The sequence below is a fragment of the Sus scrofa genome, chromosome 9 (genome assembly GCF_054392235.1).
Source record: "Sus scrofa isolate SSC_HxYL_T2T_F1_AM1 chromosome 9, Sscrofa_HxYL_maternal_Yorkshire_Landrace_v2.0, whole genome shotgun sequence".
Lineage (NCBI taxonomy): Eukaryota > Metazoa > Chordata > Mammalia > Artiodactyla > Suidae > Sus > Sus scrofa.
This window is the reverse complement of record NC_139391.1, coordinates 36,557,826-36,580,143: the sequence shown is the minus strand read 5'-3', so window position 1 is coordinate 36,580,143 and position 22,318 is coordinate 36,557,826. Positions and strand designations below refer to the sequence as shown.

Genomic DNA, 22,318 nt, shown 5'->3' with positions numbered 1-22,318 from the left:
AAGCATTTGAAAAGATTCAACATCAATTTATGATAAAACTCTCAGGGTTCCCCCTATAGCACAGTGGGTTAAGAACCTGACTACAACGGGGCTCAGGTTGCTATGGAGGTGTGGGTTTGATCCCTGGCCTGGCACAGTGGGCTAAAGATCTGGCGTTGGAGTTCCCGTGGTGGCTAAGTTGTACTGAACCCAACTAGTATCCATGAGGACATGGGTTTGATTCCTAGCCTTGCTCAGTGGGTTAAAAGGATGTGGCCCTGACGAGAGCTGTGGTGTAGGTTGCAGACGCAGCTCAGATCTTGTGTTGCTGTGGTTGTGTTGCAGGCCAGCTCTGATTCAACCCCTAGCCTGGGAAATTCCATGTGCCGTGGGTGTGGCCCTAAAGACAAAAAAAAAAAAAAAGACATGGCATTGCTGCAGCTGTGGCTTTGGCATAGGTCACAGCTGTGGCTCAAATTTGACCTCAGGCGTTAACTTCCACATGCCACAGGTGTGGCCAAAAACAAAAAAGAAAGAAAGAAGAACAAAACTGGAGACATCATGCTCCCTGTTTTCAAACTATATTACAAAACTAGTAATCAAAACACTATGGTACTGGCATAAAAACAAAAACTGGTGGAACAAAACAGAAAGCTCAGAAATAAACCCACACATATTTGGTGAATTCGTTTATGACAGAGAGGTCCAAAACACATGTGGGGTAAAAACAGTGTCTTCAATAAATGGTTTTAGGAAAAGTGGATAGCAACATGCAATAGAATGAAAGTAGACCACTTCTTACAAAAATTAATCCACATACCACCGGTGTAACCAAAAACAAAACAAAACAAAATAGACAAGTAGTAACAACCCAATGATGAAAAGGTAAACAGCACAGTCATACAATAGAATATGATAAAGAAGGGATGAAATACTGCTTTTATTATACTGAGGTAAGTTCCCTCTATGCCCATTTTCTGCAGTTTTTAATCAGAAAATGGTGTTGAGTTTTGTCAAAAGCTTTTTCTCCATCTACTGAAATGAACATATAGTTTTTGTTTTTTTCTTTTTTATGGCCTCACCTGTAGCATATACAAGTTCCTAGGCCGAGGGTTGACTCTGAGCTGCAGCTGCTGGCCTATGCCACCGTTGCAGCAGCACAGGATCTGAGCCTGCGACCTACACCAAAACTCACAGCAATGCCAGATCCTTAACCCACTGAGCGAGGCCAGGGATCAAACCCTCATCCTCATGAATACCGTCACCACTGAGCCACGACGGGACCTCCATAATAAACATTTTAATGTATACTGCCTGTCCTACTGGGGTCCTTCCTAACAAGTTAAGTTCAATTAGTTGAGTGACTAGAAAAATAACAAACAAAGCTAGGTTTTCTTAAAACTTTTTAAAATGTTTTAAAATTATACACCCATTCTGGCACTGCAAGTCTGTAATTTAACTGCCACTGCACGTCTACAATTTAACTGTTCTGAATTAGTGGCACTAAATCCCATCTTCACAGTCTTGCTCAGCTCTACATTCAACCTTTCCTAGATCATGTTACAGTGAAACCCTTACATATTTTGTTTTCTTTTTTTTTTTTGGCTTTTTGCTATTTCTTTGGGCCACTCCCGCGGCATATGGAGGTTCCCAGGCTAGGGGTCTAATCGGAGCTGTAGCCGCCAGCCTACGCCAGAGCCACAGCAACGTGGGATCCGAGCCGCGTCTGCAACCTACACCACAGCTCACGGCAACGCCGGATCGTTAACCCACTGAGCAAGGGCAGGGACCGAACCCTCAACCTCATGGTTCCTAGTCGGATTCGTTAACCACTGCGCCACGACGGGAACTCCCATATTTTGTTTTCTAATGTGAGGTATATATCTAAATTTTTGTTAACAATACTAAGATGATTCTTTATGAATCCACTTCCAGAAACTGAAGAATAACCTCTATAAATTCGAAATGAACTTAATGTATCTTCACCAAAACTCATAAACAGATAAGCTGATATGCTTTCCAATGTAAGCAGAAATTGTTTTCCTAAAGCAGTTCTAAAAAAAAAATGTGTGCTTTGATTAAACTGTGATGTTAAACCATTTAATTTTTCTAGGCAATCATGATAATGATTTATTTTCCTTAAAAAGTAATTTCCTATAAAACTTAATTTTTAGGAAATAATCAGAGGGAGTTCCCATTGTGGCTCAGTGGGTTACAAACCTGACTAGCATCCATGAGGATGTGGGTTCAATCACTGGCCTCACTCAGTGGGTTAAAGATCCAGCGTTGCCATGAGCTATGGTATAGGTCGCAGATTCAGCTCGGATCTAGTGTTGCTGTGACTGTGGCATAGGCCAGCAGCTGCAGCTCCAATTTAATCCCTAGCCTGGCAAATTCCACATGCTGCAGGTGGGCCCTAAAACACACACACACACACACACACACACTTTTTATATATATATATATATATATATAAAGAATCACTGGAGTTCTTTGGTGGCTCAGAAGGCTAAGGATCTAGTGTTGTACTGTGGCTCAGGTTCAATCCCTGGCCTAGGAATTTCCATATGCCATGGATACAGCCAAAAAAATTAATGGATCAATGGTGTCAACAATAAAACACTTCATTTTGTAAGTAATACCCAGTGTGACATCATTTTTATTTCTTTCCAAAATGCCTGTGGCATGTGAAAATTCCCAGGCCAGGGAGCAAACCTAAGCCATCAATGTGACAGTGTCAAATCCTTAACCTCTAGGCCATCAGGGAACTCACTATCATTCTAATTTCACCACAGTAATAAGCTACTAGCAGAATTAAATATATTCCAATCATATATTCAATTTTAGTATCTTCCTATAAGTCAAAAATAGAAAAAGTTCATTTTTAATTTCCAACTGCTAACACTCATTATTTAACAAGATTTCTAACAGACTATTACTAGTGTTGTACAAGACACCGATGCAAAAACTCAACTAAAGAATAAGAAATTCTAGCTCTCTAGTTTTCAAACTTCAATCTATAGAAAGGAAAATAATCTTATCTTTTTTTTACGTCCTTAGGCCCTTCTTCAAAGTGGTAAAGGACGCATTAGTAATGACAGAGGTGATATATCTATTTTTTTTTTTTAGGGCTGCACTGGTGGCATATGGAAGTTCCCAGACTAGGGGTTGAATTGGAGCTGCAGCTGCCAGCCTGCACCACAGCCACAGGAATGCCAAGCCAAGCTTCATCAGAGACCTACCCTGCAACACATGACAACACTGGATCCTTAACTTGCTAAGCAGAGCAAGGGACTGAACCCAAGTCCTCATGGATACTAGTTGGGTGCATTACCCCAGAGCCACAACAGGAACTCCCAGAATTGATTTGAAATAATATTTTACCTCTTCATTAATTTTTCCCAAAAGACAAAGGTGTTAATAAAGATAAAACAAACAAAACTAGCTTTTGCATAATTGACCTAATGCCGTAATGAGCTTTGTCTCAAGTTCAATTATTAAACACTTATACATATTATCAAGAATGCTAAATTTCTGGGAGTTCCCATTGTGGCGCAGTGGTTAACAAATCTGACTAGGAACCATGAAGTTGAGGGTTCGATCCCTGCCCTTGCTCAGTAGGTTAATGATCTGGCATTGCCGTGAGCTGTGGTGTAGGTTGCAGACGCGGCTCGGATCCCGCGTTGCTGTGGCTCTGGCGTAGGCTGGCAGCTACAGTTCCGATTCGACCCCTAGCCTGGGAACCTCCATATGCCGCAGAAGCGGCCCAAGAAATGGCAAAAAGACAAAAAAAAAAAAAAAAAAAAGAATGCTAAATTTCAGCTTAGCAGTAGCAATGCAAGGATAATCCAAGGACTATACAGCTGGAGAAGTATCTGGAATTGAAGAAAATTACTGTCTACTTGAGAAGAGGTAGTAATTGTGAGGAAAAAAATTAATTTATATGGACTGGTACATGGCCCAAAAATAAGGGTGGTAGGGATTTCCAAAGAATGTATAAAAAATGAAATTCTTTATAGCATCTTTTAATTGAGAATAATAACATACTCTTGAAAGAAATGTCACGGAGAGTGAAAAAAAAACCAAATGACAATCATTCATTAAAGAATTTATTTAGCAAGTATATCAAAAGTCAATGTGCTATTTTAAAATTACTTCAGGAAGTGTTATATTCAAAATCAAAAAAATATGATATTCTGAGTAAAGTACTAAAATAAACAATATGGATATGTAAAACTTACTGCCTGTGCTTGCTTAATGAATTCAAGAATATCTTCTTTTAAAGCCTGATGGATTTTTGCTGGGCCTTTATCATCCCAGAGACAGACTGCATGTACATCCCTGCAAAAATAAAGCAGTAAACAAACATCAACACTGCAACAAGAACAAAGACAAAACTCATATTGAGTTCTGTTTAATTTAGTATCCATGGACCCTGCTAGTCTAAAAAAAAGAGTGCTTGATTCCACTCATAGGAATCAGGCATTCTTTGTAAGCTGTCTCACGCATACATTTGTTTCTATTTTATTTTCTTTGTCATTGTTTTCCTTCAATCTTTGCCACTTACTGATTAATTATAAAATATCTCCCAGACACCCAAAGTTAACTACTATTAATATTTTCTTGTACACAGTATAAGTTCTTTAATACATAAGAACATATGTAAACTATTCTTTTTAAAAAATTAGTAGGAGTTCCCATCATGTCTCAGTGGTAATGAACCTAACTAGTAACCATGAGGATGTGGGTTCAATCCCTGGCCTCACTTAGTGGATTAAGGATCCAGTATTGCTGTGAGCTGTGGTGTAGGTGGCAGACGCGGCTCGGATCCCGCGTTGCTATGGCTGTGGTATAGGCTTACAGCTGTAGCTCCAATTTGACCCCTACCCTGGGAACTTCCACATGCCACAGGTGCAGCCCTAAAAAGACTAACTAAATAAATAAATAATAAACATCAGTAATTTAAATCCCATTATAGCAAAACTCCTAGTTTTCCCCATCACTTTTACACATCAATTACCACTGTTGCTCCTTTATTCAACATAAACAGAAACAAAAGCTCTTTAAACTATAAAGTTGACGTTTTACTGAAAGGTCATTCATTAAAGAAATATATTTAATATTAATACATGTTCAGAGCTAATTTTTTAATTACTACATTGCAGAGTAGAGGAACATAACAAAAGGATAGAGTCTTATACTGGGGATTCTTTTATTCAAAAAATGTACCCCAGCGACTCATTCAGTCCTTTAGAGAGCTTCTCTCATAAAAAAATACCAAAGAAAACAAAAAGTCTCTGACTTGTAACATTATTACAATGGCTAGAGTTTATTTTATATTCAGATTCTTAGGGACATAATTATAACCAAAAGTTTTGTCTGTATATTACTTTGAACTTGCTATAGTCATTTGTTAATTCAGCTTAGCATCTGGCCCAGTGCCTAAGATGTAGTAAGCACACAAACATTTGTTAAATAAAAACATAATAGGGGAATTCCTGTCATGGCACAATGGAAACGAATCCAACTAGGAACAATGAGGTTGCGGGTTCGATCCCTGACCTCGCTCAGTTGGTTAAGGAGCTGGTGTTGCTGTGGCTGTGGCGTAGGCCAGCGGCCACAGCTCCAATGAGACCCCTAGCCTGGAATCCTCCATATGCCATGGGTGCGGCCCTGAAAAAAAAAAGACAAAAACAAAAACAAAACACTCATAATAGGTAACACCTGACTGCTTACTAGATGCTAGAAACTATTCTAAGCTGTTTTAACTCATTTAACCTTCACAGCAACCCTGAAGTAGTACTGTTTTTATGCCATTTTACAGATGGGGAAACTGAGGCAAAGAAAGGTTAAGTAACAATCCCAAGATTACACAGCTAGTATATGGTGAACTCAGACAACTGGGCTCCAGAGCCCACATCAAACCACTTCCCTCCATTTCCTCTTGAAACCCTCCCATCCATCCAACAGTATTCAAAGTGATCTTCATAAAACTCAAATTACATCTTATTAACTCTGTATTTAAAATCCTCCAATAGTTTCCCATTCCTCTCTGAACTAAGTACAAAATGGTTAAGTACAAGATGGTTAAGTACATCTTATTACCTCTGTATTTAAAATCCTCCAATAGTTTCCCATTCCTCTCTGAATTAAGTACAAAATGGTTAAGTACAAAATGGTAATACCTTTGCAATCATACCTCGTGGCTAGAGGAATCTAGACTATAAAAGAAGAAACTAATACAAAAATAGATTGATTACATTTCAATATGTTCCTGTGTAGAAACACAAGATGATCTAGGAACCCGAGAAGAAGGTGAGGGGGCAGTGAGAAGCAGAGAGAAAGGGAAGACTCCCTGGAAGGATTCCTAAGCTTATCTCCAAGAACAAGCAGGATTTTGCCAAGCAAAAGTTTAAGAGGGAGAGGGAAGGAAACTTTATAAAGAAGTCACAATATGAATAAAGAACTGTGGATCACTTTGGTTTATGCAGCGAACTATCGACAAATCAATGTGGCTTCCAAGTCAAGTGCTTATTACTCTAAGCAAGAAATGGGGCAAATTAACCCCTTTTTTAGCCCCTATATTCAATCACAGTCCTATTGTATCCAACACCTAGGTGTCTCTCCAATTTGGACATTTCCATCCATCACCACTACTACAGTCAAAGTTACCACCATTTCCTACTTAGTTTCCTGTAACACAACCTAGCATGTGCTGACTTCTTACTATGTTCCAAGCACTTTACACACATTGACTCACCCCTTAGTTTAGCTCTTCTGAGAAGTAGACAGGATCAGCCATGCACAAGATTTACTGAGGAGTACTATATGTGAGGGAAAATGGGAAGTGATCTATAGGAAGCTGGGTAAGAGATAAGCTCACAATACCAGTCTGATCCCTGACAGGAAGAAGAGGAAGGAAGACAGTTGGGTAGCAAGTCTAAGACTGCAGTGCATTCTAAGAAGGTCTGGTAAAGTTGTTGGAGAGTTTGGAACAAAAGTCACCTATCAGAGGAGTCCCATGCCCCCTCCCCCCAAAAGAGGACTGCCTTAGTATCCCTGCATACTCCAACTACAGTGGGATCCATGTCAGAAGGGTTCAGATGTGGCTTGAGGCACGAGGGAATGGTGAGGGGCTGGGTACCCATGAAACAGTCAACCTTGGGATCAATACATCTTCTCCAGCCCCTTTTCCTTAACATCCAGGTACTCCTGATGTTGTTACATCAGAGAAGAATATCAATATACTCTTTCACCACCACACAAGAGAACATGTCAAGTTTCTTGGTCAATTTTCATACACATTTTGAGGAACATATTATAATATACTTGAGGAATATGATAATATCCTTAAAGCCCTCTATGTTCCTCTTGCTAATCCTACTCTCCTCTAACCTCCCCAGAAGTAACTAAGCCTGTATTTGTCATTTTATCATTCAAGTTTTTACAACACATATTATGAGGGTTTTTGAATGTTACAGAAATTTTATCATGAGTTCCCTTGGGGCACAGCAGGTCAAGGATCCAGGGTTATCACTGCAGCCGCCCAGGCTGCTGCCATGGCATGGGTTCCATCTCTGGCCTGGGAACTTCCACTGCTGTGGACATGGACAAAAAAAAAAAAAGAAGAAAGAAAGAAAGAAATTGTATCAAATAATAATTTTTTCACTCAACATGTTTCTGATATTTACCCATATATAGATGTATGTAGTTCTGGTTCATGCACTTTATCTGTTATACCAAACGGCACTTCAATATAAAAAGGAAGGAGTAATGACTGAGCAATAAATATCTGAAATTAAGTCTAAATGGATAAGAACACACTCTCTTAAAATATATAAACAAAATGCTTTTGAAAGGGGACATGCTGTGAGGTGAATTCTTTTTAAATACTTAACTATATTATATACAACAAAAATCACGGAGTTGGAGAGTGAGAGAATTATGAAGCAAAAATTTTTCAAAGGTTTCAATGGGACAAACAGAAGGAATGAGAGAAGAAGCAAAAGGTAAGAGGCAGTCCAAAGGTTTCAATTTCCTTAGATCAGAAAGAGGAACTGTGATTTTTTTTTTTTTTTTTTGTCTTTTGTCTGTTGTTGTTGTTGTTGTTGTTGTTGTTGTTGTTGTTATTGTTGCTATTTCTTGGGCCGCTCCCGCGGCATATGGAGGTTCCCAGGCTAGGGGTTGAATCGGACCTGTAGCCACCGGCCTACGCCAGAGCCACAGCAACGCGGGATCCGAGCCGCGTCTGCAACCTACACCACAGCTCACGGCAACGCCGGATCGTCAACCCACTGAGCAAGGGCAGGGATCAAACCCGCAACCTCATGGTTCCTAGTCGGATTCGTTAACCACTGCGCCACGACGGGAACTCCAGGAACTGTGATTTTGATGCAAAAAATAGGCTTTTGCTTTTACTTAACAGTAACACCATTTTTGTTTGTTTGTTTGTTTGTTTGTTTTAGGGCTGTACATGCGGCATATGGAAGTTCCCAGGCTAGGGGTGGAATCAGAGCTGTAGCTTCAGGCCTATGCTATAACCGTAGCAATGCGGGATCCAAGCCACGTCTGCAATCTACACCACAGCTCAAGGCTACAGCTCTGGTTTGACCCCTACCCTGGGAACTTCCATATACTGTGGGTGCAGGCCTAAAAAGGAAAAATATAAAAATTTTAAAAATATATAAAGAGAAATACAATTAATGGCAGATTTATCATGTAGATACTCTTGCAACTCACAAAAGGTAATTTTTTCCTAAGAGCATATGCATACATACAAAGTTTTAGAAAGACAATTTTTATAGGCCATTTTATTTATAATTCATAAATAAATAACGAAAACGTCACTATCTAGAAATTCAGGTTCCTAAATAATGCATGAATTAAAGAAAAAAAATTACTAACACTCAAGAAAGAAATAAAAACGCTTCCTATCACAAAACCTACAGTGACAATAAAAGCAGTAATAAGAAAAAATGTATAATTTGAATGCTTTCATTGTAAAGAAAAATTTTAAAAAGTGAGAATTCAGTAAAGGAACTAAGAAACCAAAGAACAAAAGCAACTTCATCAAACTTCTTGGGAAAGGGACTGGAATTTGAACTGAGTTACTGGAAACAGAATAGATCTCTACAATGCATGTTATTTACTATTATTTTTACTTTTTGGCCTCTCTGAGAAGAAAGGGACAACATGCAAAGGAAATTTCCAGACAGAAATACACTTTCAGAGTTTTAAACAGCAGTTTTTAGTTGCTACTGAGCTCTGGTGAAATCAATGTCTGATCCTGAAAGGCTGAAGATTTTCCACCCTAGTGTGCACATTTTTGAGTGGATTAATTTAGACTCTTAAGACTGATGAGATAAAAAGACTTAGAAAAGTATTGCTTGTCACTGGGACTTAGCACATGACTGTGTGGTCTGTAGCATCTTGGCTCTGCTACTATTAAAGAAAAGTCATTGGTTTTGTGGAATCCTGAATTCATAAATCCTAACTGCTTGGATCTAAGCCAAAACCCGATATTGTCTAATATTGGGACATTTAAACCTCAACACAAGCTGTGCTGAACTAAAGCAGGCGTATGCTCAGTAAATAGAACTTAACGACTGCTGAAGATTTAAGACGCCTCCTGTGAAGCCATTAACTTGAAAAAATCATGTATTCTGGCTGGACCAACTGAATCACTTGCAGATGCCCACAGAAAAAGGGCTGGCTCATTCACTGACAGGGCATCTGAAATCAAGCTACTGACAGTCTCTGTATCAGATACACAGACAACTGCCAAAAGCTGCAAGCTGGGAGAGTGCACTGTCCTTGCTCCTTATACACTGGATTCATGACCCCCTCAGGGATGTCTCACAGCTATAGACTTGTATCCAGCTTTCTGGATTAGCTGCAGTTTTCAACAATGGACTTATAACCTGATTTTATTTCTCTCACCTTTACCTCACCCTTCCTTGCACACACATCTTAGTATGACAACTTCATTATTAAACACAGCTATCTCCAGAGAGGAACTGATCTTTTCTAGGCTGCTCATGAAGTAAACGATCCGGACAAAAGGGGTGAGAGGTGATACAAACTTATTTTGAAAAACTGAAAATCTGGGATTTCATCCAGACCAACTCCTAAACATATGTCTTTCTAGTTAAGCTGCATAAAAATGTTTTTCTGTAAAAATCTATTTATTCTTCTTGTAGGTCTGGATAATTGGGAAGAAATGAAGAGTTTTCATAACTGAATGGGACACACTGAATTTTTCTTTTCCTTTTTTTTTTTTTTTTTTGGCTTTTTAGGGCTGCACTCAAAGCATATGGAAGTTCCCAGGCTAGGGGTCCAATCAGAGTTGCAACTGCCGGCCTACGCTACAACCACAGGAACTCAGGATCCGAGCCACATCTGTGACCTAAACCACAGCTCATGGCAACGCCAGATCCTTAACCCATTGAGCAAGGCCAGGACTCAAACCTGCATCCTCATGGATCCTTGGGTTCGTTACCACTGAGCCGTGACAGAACTCTGAGACACAGTGATCTTATAAGGGAGAAAAAAATAAAATATAGCACCTGGTAAGGCACAAGGGAGAAGGACATTAATGATTTGGGGGATTCTTGTAAATTTATTTTTTTTATTAACATAGAGCTGATGTACAATGCTGTGTCAATTTCTGCTACAGTACTGTGATCCAGTCCTACATATACATTCTTTTTCTCATACTATTTTCCATCATGGTCTATCCCAGGTTATTAGATATAGTTCCCTGTGCTGTAAAGCAGGACATTGTTGCTTATCCATTCTAAATGTAACAGTTTGCATCTACTAACCCAAAACCCCCAGTCCATCCCACTCCCTCCCCCTCTCCCCTGGCAACCACAAGTCTATTCTCTATGTCTGTAAGTCTCTTTCTGTTTTGTAGATAGGCTCATTTGTGCCATATTTTAGATCCCACCTCTAAGTGATATCATATGGTACCTATCTTTTTTTTTCTGACTTACTTTGCTTAGTATGAGAATCTCTAGTTGCATCCATGTTGATGAAAATGGCATTATTTTGTTCATTTTCATGGCTAAGTAGTATTCCATTGTGTATATGTAACTTATCTTAATAATTTTTGTTTTTCATAATCTTTTTTTTTTTTTTTTAGGGCCTCATCTACAGCATATGGAAGTTTGCAGGCTAGGGGTCAAATTGGAGCTGTGGCTGCCAGCCACAGCCACAGCCACAGCAATGCCAGATCCAAGCCACGTCTGCTACCTACACCACAGCTCACAGCAACGCTGGATCCTTAACCCACTTAGTTAGGCCAGGGATCAAACTTGTGTCCTCATGGATACTAGTCAGGTTCATTACCACTGAGCCACACCACAGGAACTCCTTCATAAGAACTCTTGAAAGCTTTCCCTTCTTCCAAAAGGAAAACTCCTGGTGTTGGTTTTCAATGCTGTTGTTGACTGCTCTGAATTCAAAGTGAATGCTGAGCTTCCAATCACACCTAACAGTGCTCTGAGACAGCAGCAAGCAGTCCCAACTCCTACACTTTTCACAAGGAACACCTCTAACTGTCATCTACACTATGAGGCAAGTGAAATGTTATCATGGATAAACAGTTCTGAACTAACTGCCTTCAGGAAGTCTATCTGCAAACAAGGATTGAACTGAGTTAACTAGACTGGATTAAGAACTCTCAAGCAAAAGGCCCTATGGGTGGAGGACACACTGTAGGCCTTATTAATCTATACTCCCTGACTAATGCATGTCTTGCTTGGAGTACCCTAACAATTACAAACTCTTTGTTTCTAGGGGTACCATGTGGGTCCTCTGAAATTGCATTTCTTTGTGTGTGTACCCCATCATGACAAGGCTTCAACTCTAGAAAAATTTCAGGTCTAATTCAGCTTTATGGCCAGAGCTGTGCTTTGCCCGAACTGATACCTCAGGCCATGTAAAAGGATCCATACAGAAACTGAAGAGAAAGCTGCCTGCTTTTCTAAGATAAATCTCATGGTGGGATCTATTTTACTTATTTATTTTAAGATATTTTTTATTATAGTTGATTTACAATGTTCTGTCAATTTCTGCTGTGCAGCAACGTGACCCAGTCATACATACATACACATTCTTTTTCTCACATTATCTTCCATTGTGTTCCATCACAAATGACTAGATATAGTTCCCTGTGCTATACAGCATGGGATCTATTTTAACTAGCTCAATCTAGGCTCTCTAAAAGGCATAGCTGAGATCAGTACTACAAGTTGGTTTTGCCTTGTACACACAGGGGTGAGGGTGGGGAAGGTGTCCTACTGGTAATAGTTTTGTTGTAAAGACATTCTGGCCAAAAGCCAAGAGTTAACACAGCAGACATGAGACTGTATTCCTTAGAAAAGTCTGCTTGGCCTTGGGGGCATCTAAGAATTCAACTGTTCAACAGTTTCCTACAATAAAACTTTCCTGAAATAGTAAGAATGGCTCACTATGCCCAAACTGTTTGTGCAAACAACATGGTTTACAATGAACACCTGTTGTTCCTAAGAGTCTGGAATTTTGTCACATGCCAGGCAGAGGCTGTCTATATGACCAGCCCCCAGTAAACACCCTGGGTACCGAATCTCCAATGAACTTTGCTAGTAGACAACATATCACTTATGGTGTCAATTTTGTTGCTGAGGAAATTAAATGTGTCCTGTGTGACTCTCCTGGGAGAGTACTCTTAGAAGTTTGTACCTATTTTTCCCAAACTTGACCCCATGCACCTCTGCTTTTGCTAATTTTGCTTTGTATTCTTTTTGCTGTAATGAATTGTAGCTGTGATTATGACTTTATGTTCAGTCCTATGAGTCCTCCTAGCAAATCACTAAACCTAGGGGTGGTCTTGGAGACCCCCAACAAAATCAGTAATAATTTCAAACAGGTAAACAGACCACTCTGGAGCCAATATTCCATCTGAACATAGTCACCAAAATTTCCTTTATGCTAGCAAAATGTCAGAACGAATGGATTACTTACGAAAACAGGTCAAACCACTGCTGCTTTGTAACAGATTCCTGGCGTAAAAGCTTCAAAACAATTGGACGCATGAAATCCCATTTGTCTTCAAACTGAAGAGAACCTTTATTCTTAAAAAAAAAAAAAAAAAGTAATTTAATTTAAATGTAGTTAAATCAGAAGTGTCTGTTATTTTTATTCCATAAGAGACAGCTAGAGAAACTTAAAAGAATCAATTTTCCATAATGAAATTCCTATAAACTTGATCTGGTATCGAGGAACCACAGGAGGACAGCCATAAAAGAAAAAAAAATCAGTTGTACAATTAGTGTATAGTGAAGGATTAGGCCTTGCTCAAAAAGTAGTAGGTCTGGCTTTTGCGCTTGGCTTCTAGTAGGTAATATCCCTGGGCCTTTGGAATATTATATCTGATAAGACAGTCTTTATTTGCCTGGGGGCCTTGGGTCATATTGGATAATCTAACAATGTAACTTAGGGAGGGAGCTGGCTAACCCAGAAACACCAACAATGTGACTTAGGGTAGACTGCTTGGGTCACCGAACTGGAGGTTTAGATTACCCACATGAGCAATGCCTACTTGATGAAGGCTTTTATTTATTTATTTTGCCATAGCCAAGGCATGAAGAAGTTTCCAGGGATCGAATCTACGCCCTAGCAGTGACCTAAGCCACAGCAGTAACAATGCCAGAGCCTTAACCTGCTAAGCCACCTACATGATGGAGGCTTAATAAAAATTCTAGACACCAAAGGTGAGGTGAACTTCCTTGGGTGGCAGTACTTATATGCCCTGTCACTTAATGAGGGAAGGAGAGAAATGTGACCTATCAACACTAGACAGGATAAGAGAAGCTCTGGGTTTAACCCTCCTGGACACTGTCTTATATGTGTTTCTTTCTTTAGCTGATCTTATCAGTGTTCCTTCCTTTAATATACCATAATTATGAGCATAGCAACTTTCAGTATGATCTATGAGTCTTTCTAACAAATTACTGCACCTCAAGATGGTTTTGGGAATCCCCTAAACTTGCAGTCTATGTCAGAAGTGAAAGTTGTCTTGTGTGTGGAGACTGTGCCCTACATACCTCACAAAAAATATACTGAAAATCCACATAAACTCTGAAAATTGAGGAAGGAAAAAACCCCAGAAAGATACCCATCTCATTTTATAATACTAACAAAACTCTGATACCAAACTGGTAGAAGAGAACAAGAAATGGTAACTCTAGGCCAATCTAAATAGAAAATTTGCACGCATAAGTCAAATAAATATTAGTAATATAAACAAGTGGCATATCAAAAAATAATACTTCATAATCATGCATACTTATTCCAGGAATGTGAAAATGCTTTGATATTAAGGGAAAAAAATCAATTCATTACTAAAAAGAGATACCCTATTTATGTTAATCATGAATACTGTTCCTTTTCAAGTTAAATATGACTATGTGACTTGATTTGATCAATACATTTTAACAAAAATCATTACTAATATAGCGGCACCAAACATCCCCATGAAATCTCATTGTTTTTACTATACAATTGTTGAGAATGTTGCTCCCTTGTATCAGATAAGATTCATATACTGAATGGAATCTTCGAACTCCCTGAAATTATAACCCAGAAGCAGTGTCTAAACAAACGGTCCGACAAGAACCTACCTCAGGATCACCTAGGGTGTTGGTTACACATCTCTTGAATTGAGTTCAGAATCTACATGTTCAGCAAATTCATAATAAAGCTACACAAAAATGTCACAGTGTCTATGACCCCAAAAGGTTAAGAGCCACTAACTTTAAACTCTCATGAAAGCAAACACTACTTCTTACATCTATAAACACAGTTGACCCTCAAAGTTACTATACTATCTTGCCCCAGGTATCTGCTTTTTATCACAAGGTATTCTCATTACAAAGGCCCATGAGAGATACTCAAAATCCAGTACTGGGATTAGCTGTGCTTCTCCTCTGAACAACCAGTCTGTTTTTATCTTACAAACTTACGTGAAGCATGTAGTTATTAACTTTGCTCTCCTAGTGCTAGCTAGTGAGAAATTCAGTCAGAATTTGTGTGATTCTATGAACTATGATCCTATGGTATATACTTTGTGTACTAATCTTATGGCTGGTTTCACTTTATCTGTTATTTTTCTGTAACCATTGTTTCCTTTTTTTTTTTTTTTTTTTCCTAAGGCCCTAGCTAGAGAGCTTAATGAATCTGGCAGGATGATTGGTTTTTTTTTTTTTTTTGTCTTTTGTCTTTTTTTTTTGTTGTTGTTGTTGTTGTTGTTGTTGCTATTTCTTGGGCTGCTCCCTCGGCATATGGAGATTCCCAGGCTAGGGGTCGAATCGGAGCTGTAGCCACCGGCCTACGCCAGAGCCACAGCAACTCGGGATCCGAGCCGCGTCTGCAACCTACACCACAGCTCACGGCAACGCCGGATCATTAAGCCACTGAGCAAGGGCAGGGACCGAACCCGAAACCTCATGGTTCCTAGTCGAATTCGTTAACCACTGCGCCACGACGGGAACTCCACCATTGTTTCTTAATTTACTCTTCTGTCCAAGGAAAGGGTGTGCAAATAAATATGTGGAGTTCCTGCTGTGGCTCAGTGGTAATGAACCCAACTATTATCCATGAGGATGCATATTCAATCCCTGGCCTCACTCTGTGGGTTAAGGATCTGGCGTTGCCAGGAGCTGTGGTGTAGGTTGCAGATGTGGCTCAGATCTGTGTTGCTGTGGCTGTGGTGTAGGCCAGCAGCTGGGCTTTGATTTGACCCCTAGCCTGGGAACTTCCATATGCTTCAGGTGCAGCCCCAAAAAGCAAAAAAAAAAAAAAAAAAGTATAATCAATTAAATATATAAGATTCTGAGGGAGTTCCTGTCTTGGCTCAGCAGAAACAATCCAACTAGTATCCATGAGGATGCGGGTCCAATCCCTGGCCTCTCTCAGTGGATTAAGGACCCAGCAGTGCCGTGCGCTATGGTGTACATCGCAGATACAGCTTGGATCCCACATTGCTGTGGCTGTGGTGTAGGCCAGTAGCTATAGCTCCAATTCGACCCCCAGGCTGGGAATTTCCATATGCTGTGGGTGCGGTCCTAAAAAGCAGAAAAAAAAGATTCTGAGCAAGAAGTGACATGATCTGACTTATATTTTTAAACCTCCCTGATTGCTATGTTGAGACTACATTATAAAGGACAAGTGTTTAAGCTGAATGTAGGGTTAGGAGGCAAGGTTAGTAATACTGATAGGGCCCAAGGTGGTATCAGTGGAGGCATGAGTAGTAGTTAGTTAATATGGGGTTTTTTGAGGGTTTTTTTTTGGCTTCACTCATGACATACAGAAGTTCCTGGGCCAAGGACCGAACCTGCACATAGCAGCAAACCAACACCCTGCAATAGCAACGCCGGATCCTTAACCCACTGTGCCACAAGAGAACTTCAAGACTGTGTATGTTTTGGAGTTCCCGTAGTGGCTCAGTGGTTAATGAATCCAACTAGGAACCCTGAGATTGCGGGTTCAATCCCTGACCTTGCTCAGTGGGTTAAGAATCCGGCGTTGCCGTGAGCTGTGGTGTAGGTTGCACATGAGGCTCAGATCCGAGTTGCTGTGCCTCTGGCATAGGCCAGCGGCTACAGCTCCAATTGGACCCCTGGCCTGGGAACCTCCATATGCCGTGGGAGCAGCCCAAGAAATGGCCAAAAAAAAAAAAAAAAGACCGTGTATGTTTTAAAGGAAGTACTAACAAGACTTCCTGACAGTATCCATCTGTGATGAGAGAAAGGAATAAAGCATGATTCTAAGATTTTTATCTGATGAAGTTAATTTGTATATTGGGACACACAAAATGGAGGCCCCTCACTGGCCCAGCTCAGGTCAAAAATCTAAACCTAGGAGTTCCTGTTGTGGCTCAGTGGGTTAAGAACACAACTAATATCCATGAGGATGCAGGTTCGATTCCTGGCTTCACTCAGTGGGTGAAGGATCCAACATTGACGCAAGCTGCAGCATCTGCATGGGTTGCAAATGTAGCTTGGATCCAGGGTTGCCGTGGCTGTGGTGCAGACCTCAGCTGCAGCTCCAATTTGACTCCTGGCCCAGCAATCTCCATATGCCACAGGAACTGCCCTAAAAAGAAAAAAGAAAAAAAATCTGAACCTAAATTAGCCTGCACATATGGGAAATGCTCCCTGTCAAAGAAACTTAACACCAATCACAATCCTCCAACGCAGCTTTAGCTAGCTAACCTTACCTAAAAAATTGGACCTATTTACCTTATACAGAAATCCCTGACCTTCTAGGCAATCATGCTATTTTTGTGTATTGTCTCTCCTAACATTCTATAAAACTTGTTCTTGCCTAAAATCCTTCATGAAGAGTTCTCCATTGTTTGTTAGGCACTGTATTCCTCCAATCCACGGATTATTTTTCCTTGAATAAAGAACATCAAACTCATTACCAATTGTTTTAGCTTTGTGATTTGACATGTCCAAAAAATACGGCATTGCCATCAACTGAAATGGAAAAGAATGAAGATATAACAGGCATTAAGAAGGAAAGCTGAGGAATTCAGTTTCAGAGATTGTACATTTGACACATCTATCAAAACAGCCATTTGAAATGTTAGATAGATAGCTCAATAAGCAAATCTAAAACTTAAAAGAAAGATCCGACCAGAATATTAATATTTGGAAGTCATTAGAGTACAGATGGGGTTTAAAACTTGTTACTAGATGAGCTCACTAAAGAAGTAAGTATTAAATAGAGAAGAGAAGCCAGGACTAAGTCCTTGGGTGTCTAACAATAACGGGGTGGTAGGGGATGGGTGGCAGGGGAGAGTAAGAACTAGGAAAGGAAAAGAAAGCAACCAGAGAGGTGGCAAGAAAATTAGAAGTGCAGTATTCTGGAAACTAAGTAAACAAAGCACACCAAAAAAAAAAAGGAGTGAGCAACTTTAGCAAATGTTCCTGACAGATCCTGTAAGATGACTGAAATAGCAATATGAGGGTCACCAAGATTTTGTCAATAGCAGCTTTTGTGGGGTGGTAAGGATAAAAGCCAGAATGGAGTAGAATTAAGAGAAGGGGAGGAACTGTAAAACAGCAGGGACAATTAATTTTTGCTGTAAAAGGGAGCAGCGAAACAGCATGCTAAATGATAGGATGAGGAGTTGAAAAAAATTTTTTTAATGTGAAAAACAGTATGTTTTATATACTGATAGGCATGTTCCAAGATACAATGTTAACAATGCAGGAGAAAAAGAAGGAAATTGTTGGAGATTTCAAAATGCCCTGGGTAGGCAAAAGGGAATGGAATCTAGTGCACAGGTGGAGGGAGTGACTATACACTAAGAGGGAAGGCAAAGTACATAGTATGTGCAGATGCTGGTAGGAGGGTGGACATTGTTCCACTCTGAGAAGTTCCTTTTGGATTGCTTAATTTCTCAGTGATGTGCAAACAAGGAAAATACCATGGAAAACAGAGGAGGAAGTGCCAAAATTCTGAGAGGAAAGATGCGAAACAGACATCTAGGAAAGTGGAAGAGAATAAATGACCATGGAAGTATACTGCAACTTGACTCAATTATAATTTGTGGTCACGAATCTAAAGTGAAAATATCATGTGTGTCTTTTTCTCCCGCAACATTCAACCACACAGACGTTCTCTGGCACTGAAAGGTGAAGAGATGGATTCAACCAGGGTTGTGGTTTTCCCCAGTGAAACAAGAGAGGAGCAAGGAAGTCAGAAATATATTCAGAAGAGAGATTATAATGATTAAACAGAGAATATATGCTGGGTAAGGGGAAGAGAAAGGACAACAGGATGATAAAAGACAGAGACTACTTCTAACCAAGAGGAATAACAGGTGCTAGATCCCCCCTTCTGCCTAAACAACTAGAAAGCCAAAGGGCAGCATAGGACAGTGCTTCCTGAGAAAAGAAAAGCAAATGAGATGAATGCTATTACTGTCCATGCATACTGCTTAAAGAGTTCCAGGCCTGAGCATAAGCAGAGGAAACCCACTTATTTAGCCTGGTAATTTCATTAAGTTTAGGGGACAGAGCTTGGGAAGACCCAGGTGATGAAAATGTGTGGCACAGAGTATCAGAAAAAAGAGAAGTGCACAAACAGGAAGTTCTGGAGATATGTAGAGGAGTCCCCTAAAGCCTTTGACTATTACATACTGACCTATGTGTGAGTGAGAACACTATGAGAAAATAACCACTTCAAAGGAGTAGACAGAACAATCACCAGAGTCCACGCAAGGCTAGGAACAGTTCACATTCCTACCAGCTAGAGTGGAAACACTCGTTAATACTCTAGGCTTCGGGAAGTCTTCGGAAAGGTCTGGCATCTATAATGATACCAAAGTAGCCCAATCCTCAATGTTATTCAGACTCACTCTAACTAAACTTGTAAGCAAGCTTCAGAAAGCTCAAACTGATTCCAGGAGTTCCCGTCATGGCGCAGTGGTTAACAAATCCGACTAGGAACCATGAGGTTGCGGGTTCGGTTCCTGCCCTTGCGCAGTGGGTTAAGGATCCGGCATTGCCATGAGCTGTGGTGTAGGTTGCAGACGCGGCTCGGATCCCACGTTGCTGTGGCTCTGGTGTAGGCCAGTGGCTACAGCTCCGATTAGACCCCTAGCCTGGGGACCTCCATATGCCGCGGGAGCGGCCCAAGAAATAGCTAAAAAAAAAAAACCAAAAAAAAAAACCCAAAACTGATTCCAGGTAACTTAACTGTGTCACAGCCAAATCCAAAAATATTTTTTAAAAAATTTAAAAATCCAAGCAGTAAAAACACAAAATTCACAGTGTCTAGCATCCAATCAAAGATTACCAAGCAGGGGGAGTTCCCGTCGTGCCACAGTGGTTAACGATTCTGAGTAGGATGTTATTGGGAGGTGGAGCCTTTGCTCTGGAAGGTAATTAGCTGGAGCCCTTGGGAATGAGACTAGTCCTCTATAAAGGAGTTCCCATCATGAAGCAGAGGAAATGAATCTGACTAGGAACATGAGGTTGCAGCTTCGATCCCTGGGCTCGCTCAGTGGGCTAAGGATCCAGCATTGCCATGAGCTGCGGTGTAGACCGGGCTGTAGCTCCAATTCAACCCCTAGCCTGGGAACTTCCATATGCCGTAGGTGCAGCCCTAAAATGACAAAAAACAAACAAACAAAAAAAATAGAAATGCTTCAACACACGGAAGTAAACAAAAATAGAAAACCCCAGTGGCTTGTAAAATGTTTTAAAAGTAACAGAATCATTTTTAAATTACTCACTCACTTTGTAACAAAATAATACAAACACTGACCTATTAGTTTGCCCTGAAAATGTCCAGAAATTCCTATACAACATAGAACAAAATATACCCCACCAAATTGTGGGAATGCTAGTACAATATTTTGGAGTTCCTGTTGTGGCTCAGCGGGTTAAGAACAGTGTCTGTGAGGATGCAGGTCTGATCCCTGGCCTTGCTCAGTGGGTTAAGGATCCAGCGTTGCCATAAACTGCAGCGTAGGTCGTAGATGCACCTTGGATCTGATGTTACAGGGGCTGTGGCAAAGGCCAGTGGCTGCAGCTCAGATTCAACCCCTAGCCTGGGAACTTCCATTAGACATCGGTGCAGCTGTAAAAAAAGAAAAAAAATTACTTTGATGTTTTATAATGATGTTAAATATTACATATTTAAAAAGAAGAATGCAGTTATTGCTGTAGGCCTTCTTGCTACATCTTCCTCATGAGGACAAAAGTACAAAAGTTGAAGGACAGGGTGTAGGCAAGACAAGAAATTACCTCCACACAATTGATAGAATTTTTTTTTTTTTTGTCATCTGTATTCTTTCATGCCCAGAAGACTTTTACCACAACATGAAGAGTTCAGTTGTTTCAAGATTTGTATTTGTTCCCTCTTTGTTTTTGTTTTTTGTCTTCTTAAGGCCTCACCTGCAGCACATGGAAGTTTCTAAGCTAGGGGCTGAATCAGAGCTGTAGCTGCCAGCCTATACCACAGCCACGGCAATGCTAGATCTGAGCTCTGTGACCTACACCACAGTTCACAGCAACACCAGACCCTTAAACCACTGAGCAGGGCCAGGGAACAAACCCATGTCCTCAGAGATACTAGTTGGGTTCATTATGGCTGAGCCACAACACGACCTCCTGTATCTGTTCCCTCTTTGAACTCCCTAATTTATTGTTTATGGATTATATCCAATGATGGCATTCTAATAACTTTCAAAAGGAATCCAAATTATATATTTTAGGTCTTTTGTGCAAATTATGAGGTTAGCTATTTGAATGTGTGGTTCCCATAATGTCCATGAGCCACTAGTGCTCCCAGTTATGTGATTTAAAAACCACATTTGCAATCCCCATTAACCAAAAGAACCACAAAACTAAAGTACATATTTGAATACAAACAATTCTCACCATGTTCCAGCCACACCACACTTTTAAAGGTGTTCCTCAAATATGCCAACCTCACCTCTGCAACTCAAGACTTGCCTAGAAAGATCATTTAGGTCTCAGTATCAATGTCACCTCAGAGAGGCCTTCCCAAATCAATGTAAGAAAAACGCCCTTCCCTTTTTCTCTTGGCAGATCCAGAGCCAAGGTCTTGAGCTGGCAGGACAGTTACTCTGATTGGCTGTGAGAATGAATTTTTTCTTCTTTTTAGGGCCACATATGGAAGTTCCCAGGCTAGAGGTCGAATTGGAGTTGCACCTGCCAGCCTACACCACAGCCACAGCAACACCAGATCCGAGCCACATTTGCAACCTTAGCTTGGAGCAACACGGGATCCTTAATCCACTGAGTGGGGTCAGGGATCAAACCTGTATCTTTGTGGATACTGGTCAGGTTTGTTTCTGCTGAGCCACAATGGGAACTCCCAAGAATGAAATTTTAATTCATACTCAACAGTGCTTTAAAAAATAAAGACCAGAAAGCTATGGGATCTAGCTGGAATGTCATCAAGTAACAGGGAAGGAAAACTGAATAGAACATAGTTGAAAGGTATATTCAGGGGGAAAAAATTATTTTCTGTTGTAAATAAAATAGTGGTGCCATCCTCTGAGCACTCTTGATTATATCGTTTTCACCACAGACCTCATTATTATAAAACCTACCCCATGCGTTACTTGTTTCTTTGGCATGGTATTTACACATTAGAACATAAGCTCTAGGGAGTTCCTGCTGTGGCACAATGGATTATGGTCTAGTGTTGCTGTAGCTGTGGCACAGGTCACAGTTGCGGCTAGGATTCAATCCCTGGCCCGGGAACATCTATAGGCTGTGGATGTGGCCATGAAGAAACAAAACAAAACAAA

The 22,318-nt window shown here is 40.3% G+C and overlaps 1 protein-coding gene across 9 annotated transcripts in view; it reads right to left on the bottom strand.

Moving 5' to 3' along the window:
- The window catches only part of CUL5 (cullin 5), an 88,070-nt gene that overhangs the window by 57,662 nt on the left and 8,090 nt on the right, over positions 1-22,318 (bottom strand). For 6 of the 9 annotated variants that reach the window (XR_014815181.1, XR_014815180.1, XR_014815179.1 and 3 more), the window contains exons 2-3: positions 12,985-13,094; positions 4,221-4,320 (exon numbers count right to left, since the gene is read on the bottom strand). Coding sequence is in view for 1 of the 9 variants with exons in the window: in XM_005667298.4 (XP_005667355.1) it covers positions 4,221-4,320; positions 12,985-13,094 (210 nt within the window). In the remaining 8 variants the exon portion in view is untranslated. The remainder of the gene's footprint in view (positions 1-4,220; positions 4,321-12,984; positions 13,095-22,318) is intronic. The other 3 variants (XM_084975953.1, XM_084975954.1, XM_005667299.4) reach the window with 1 other exon arrangement.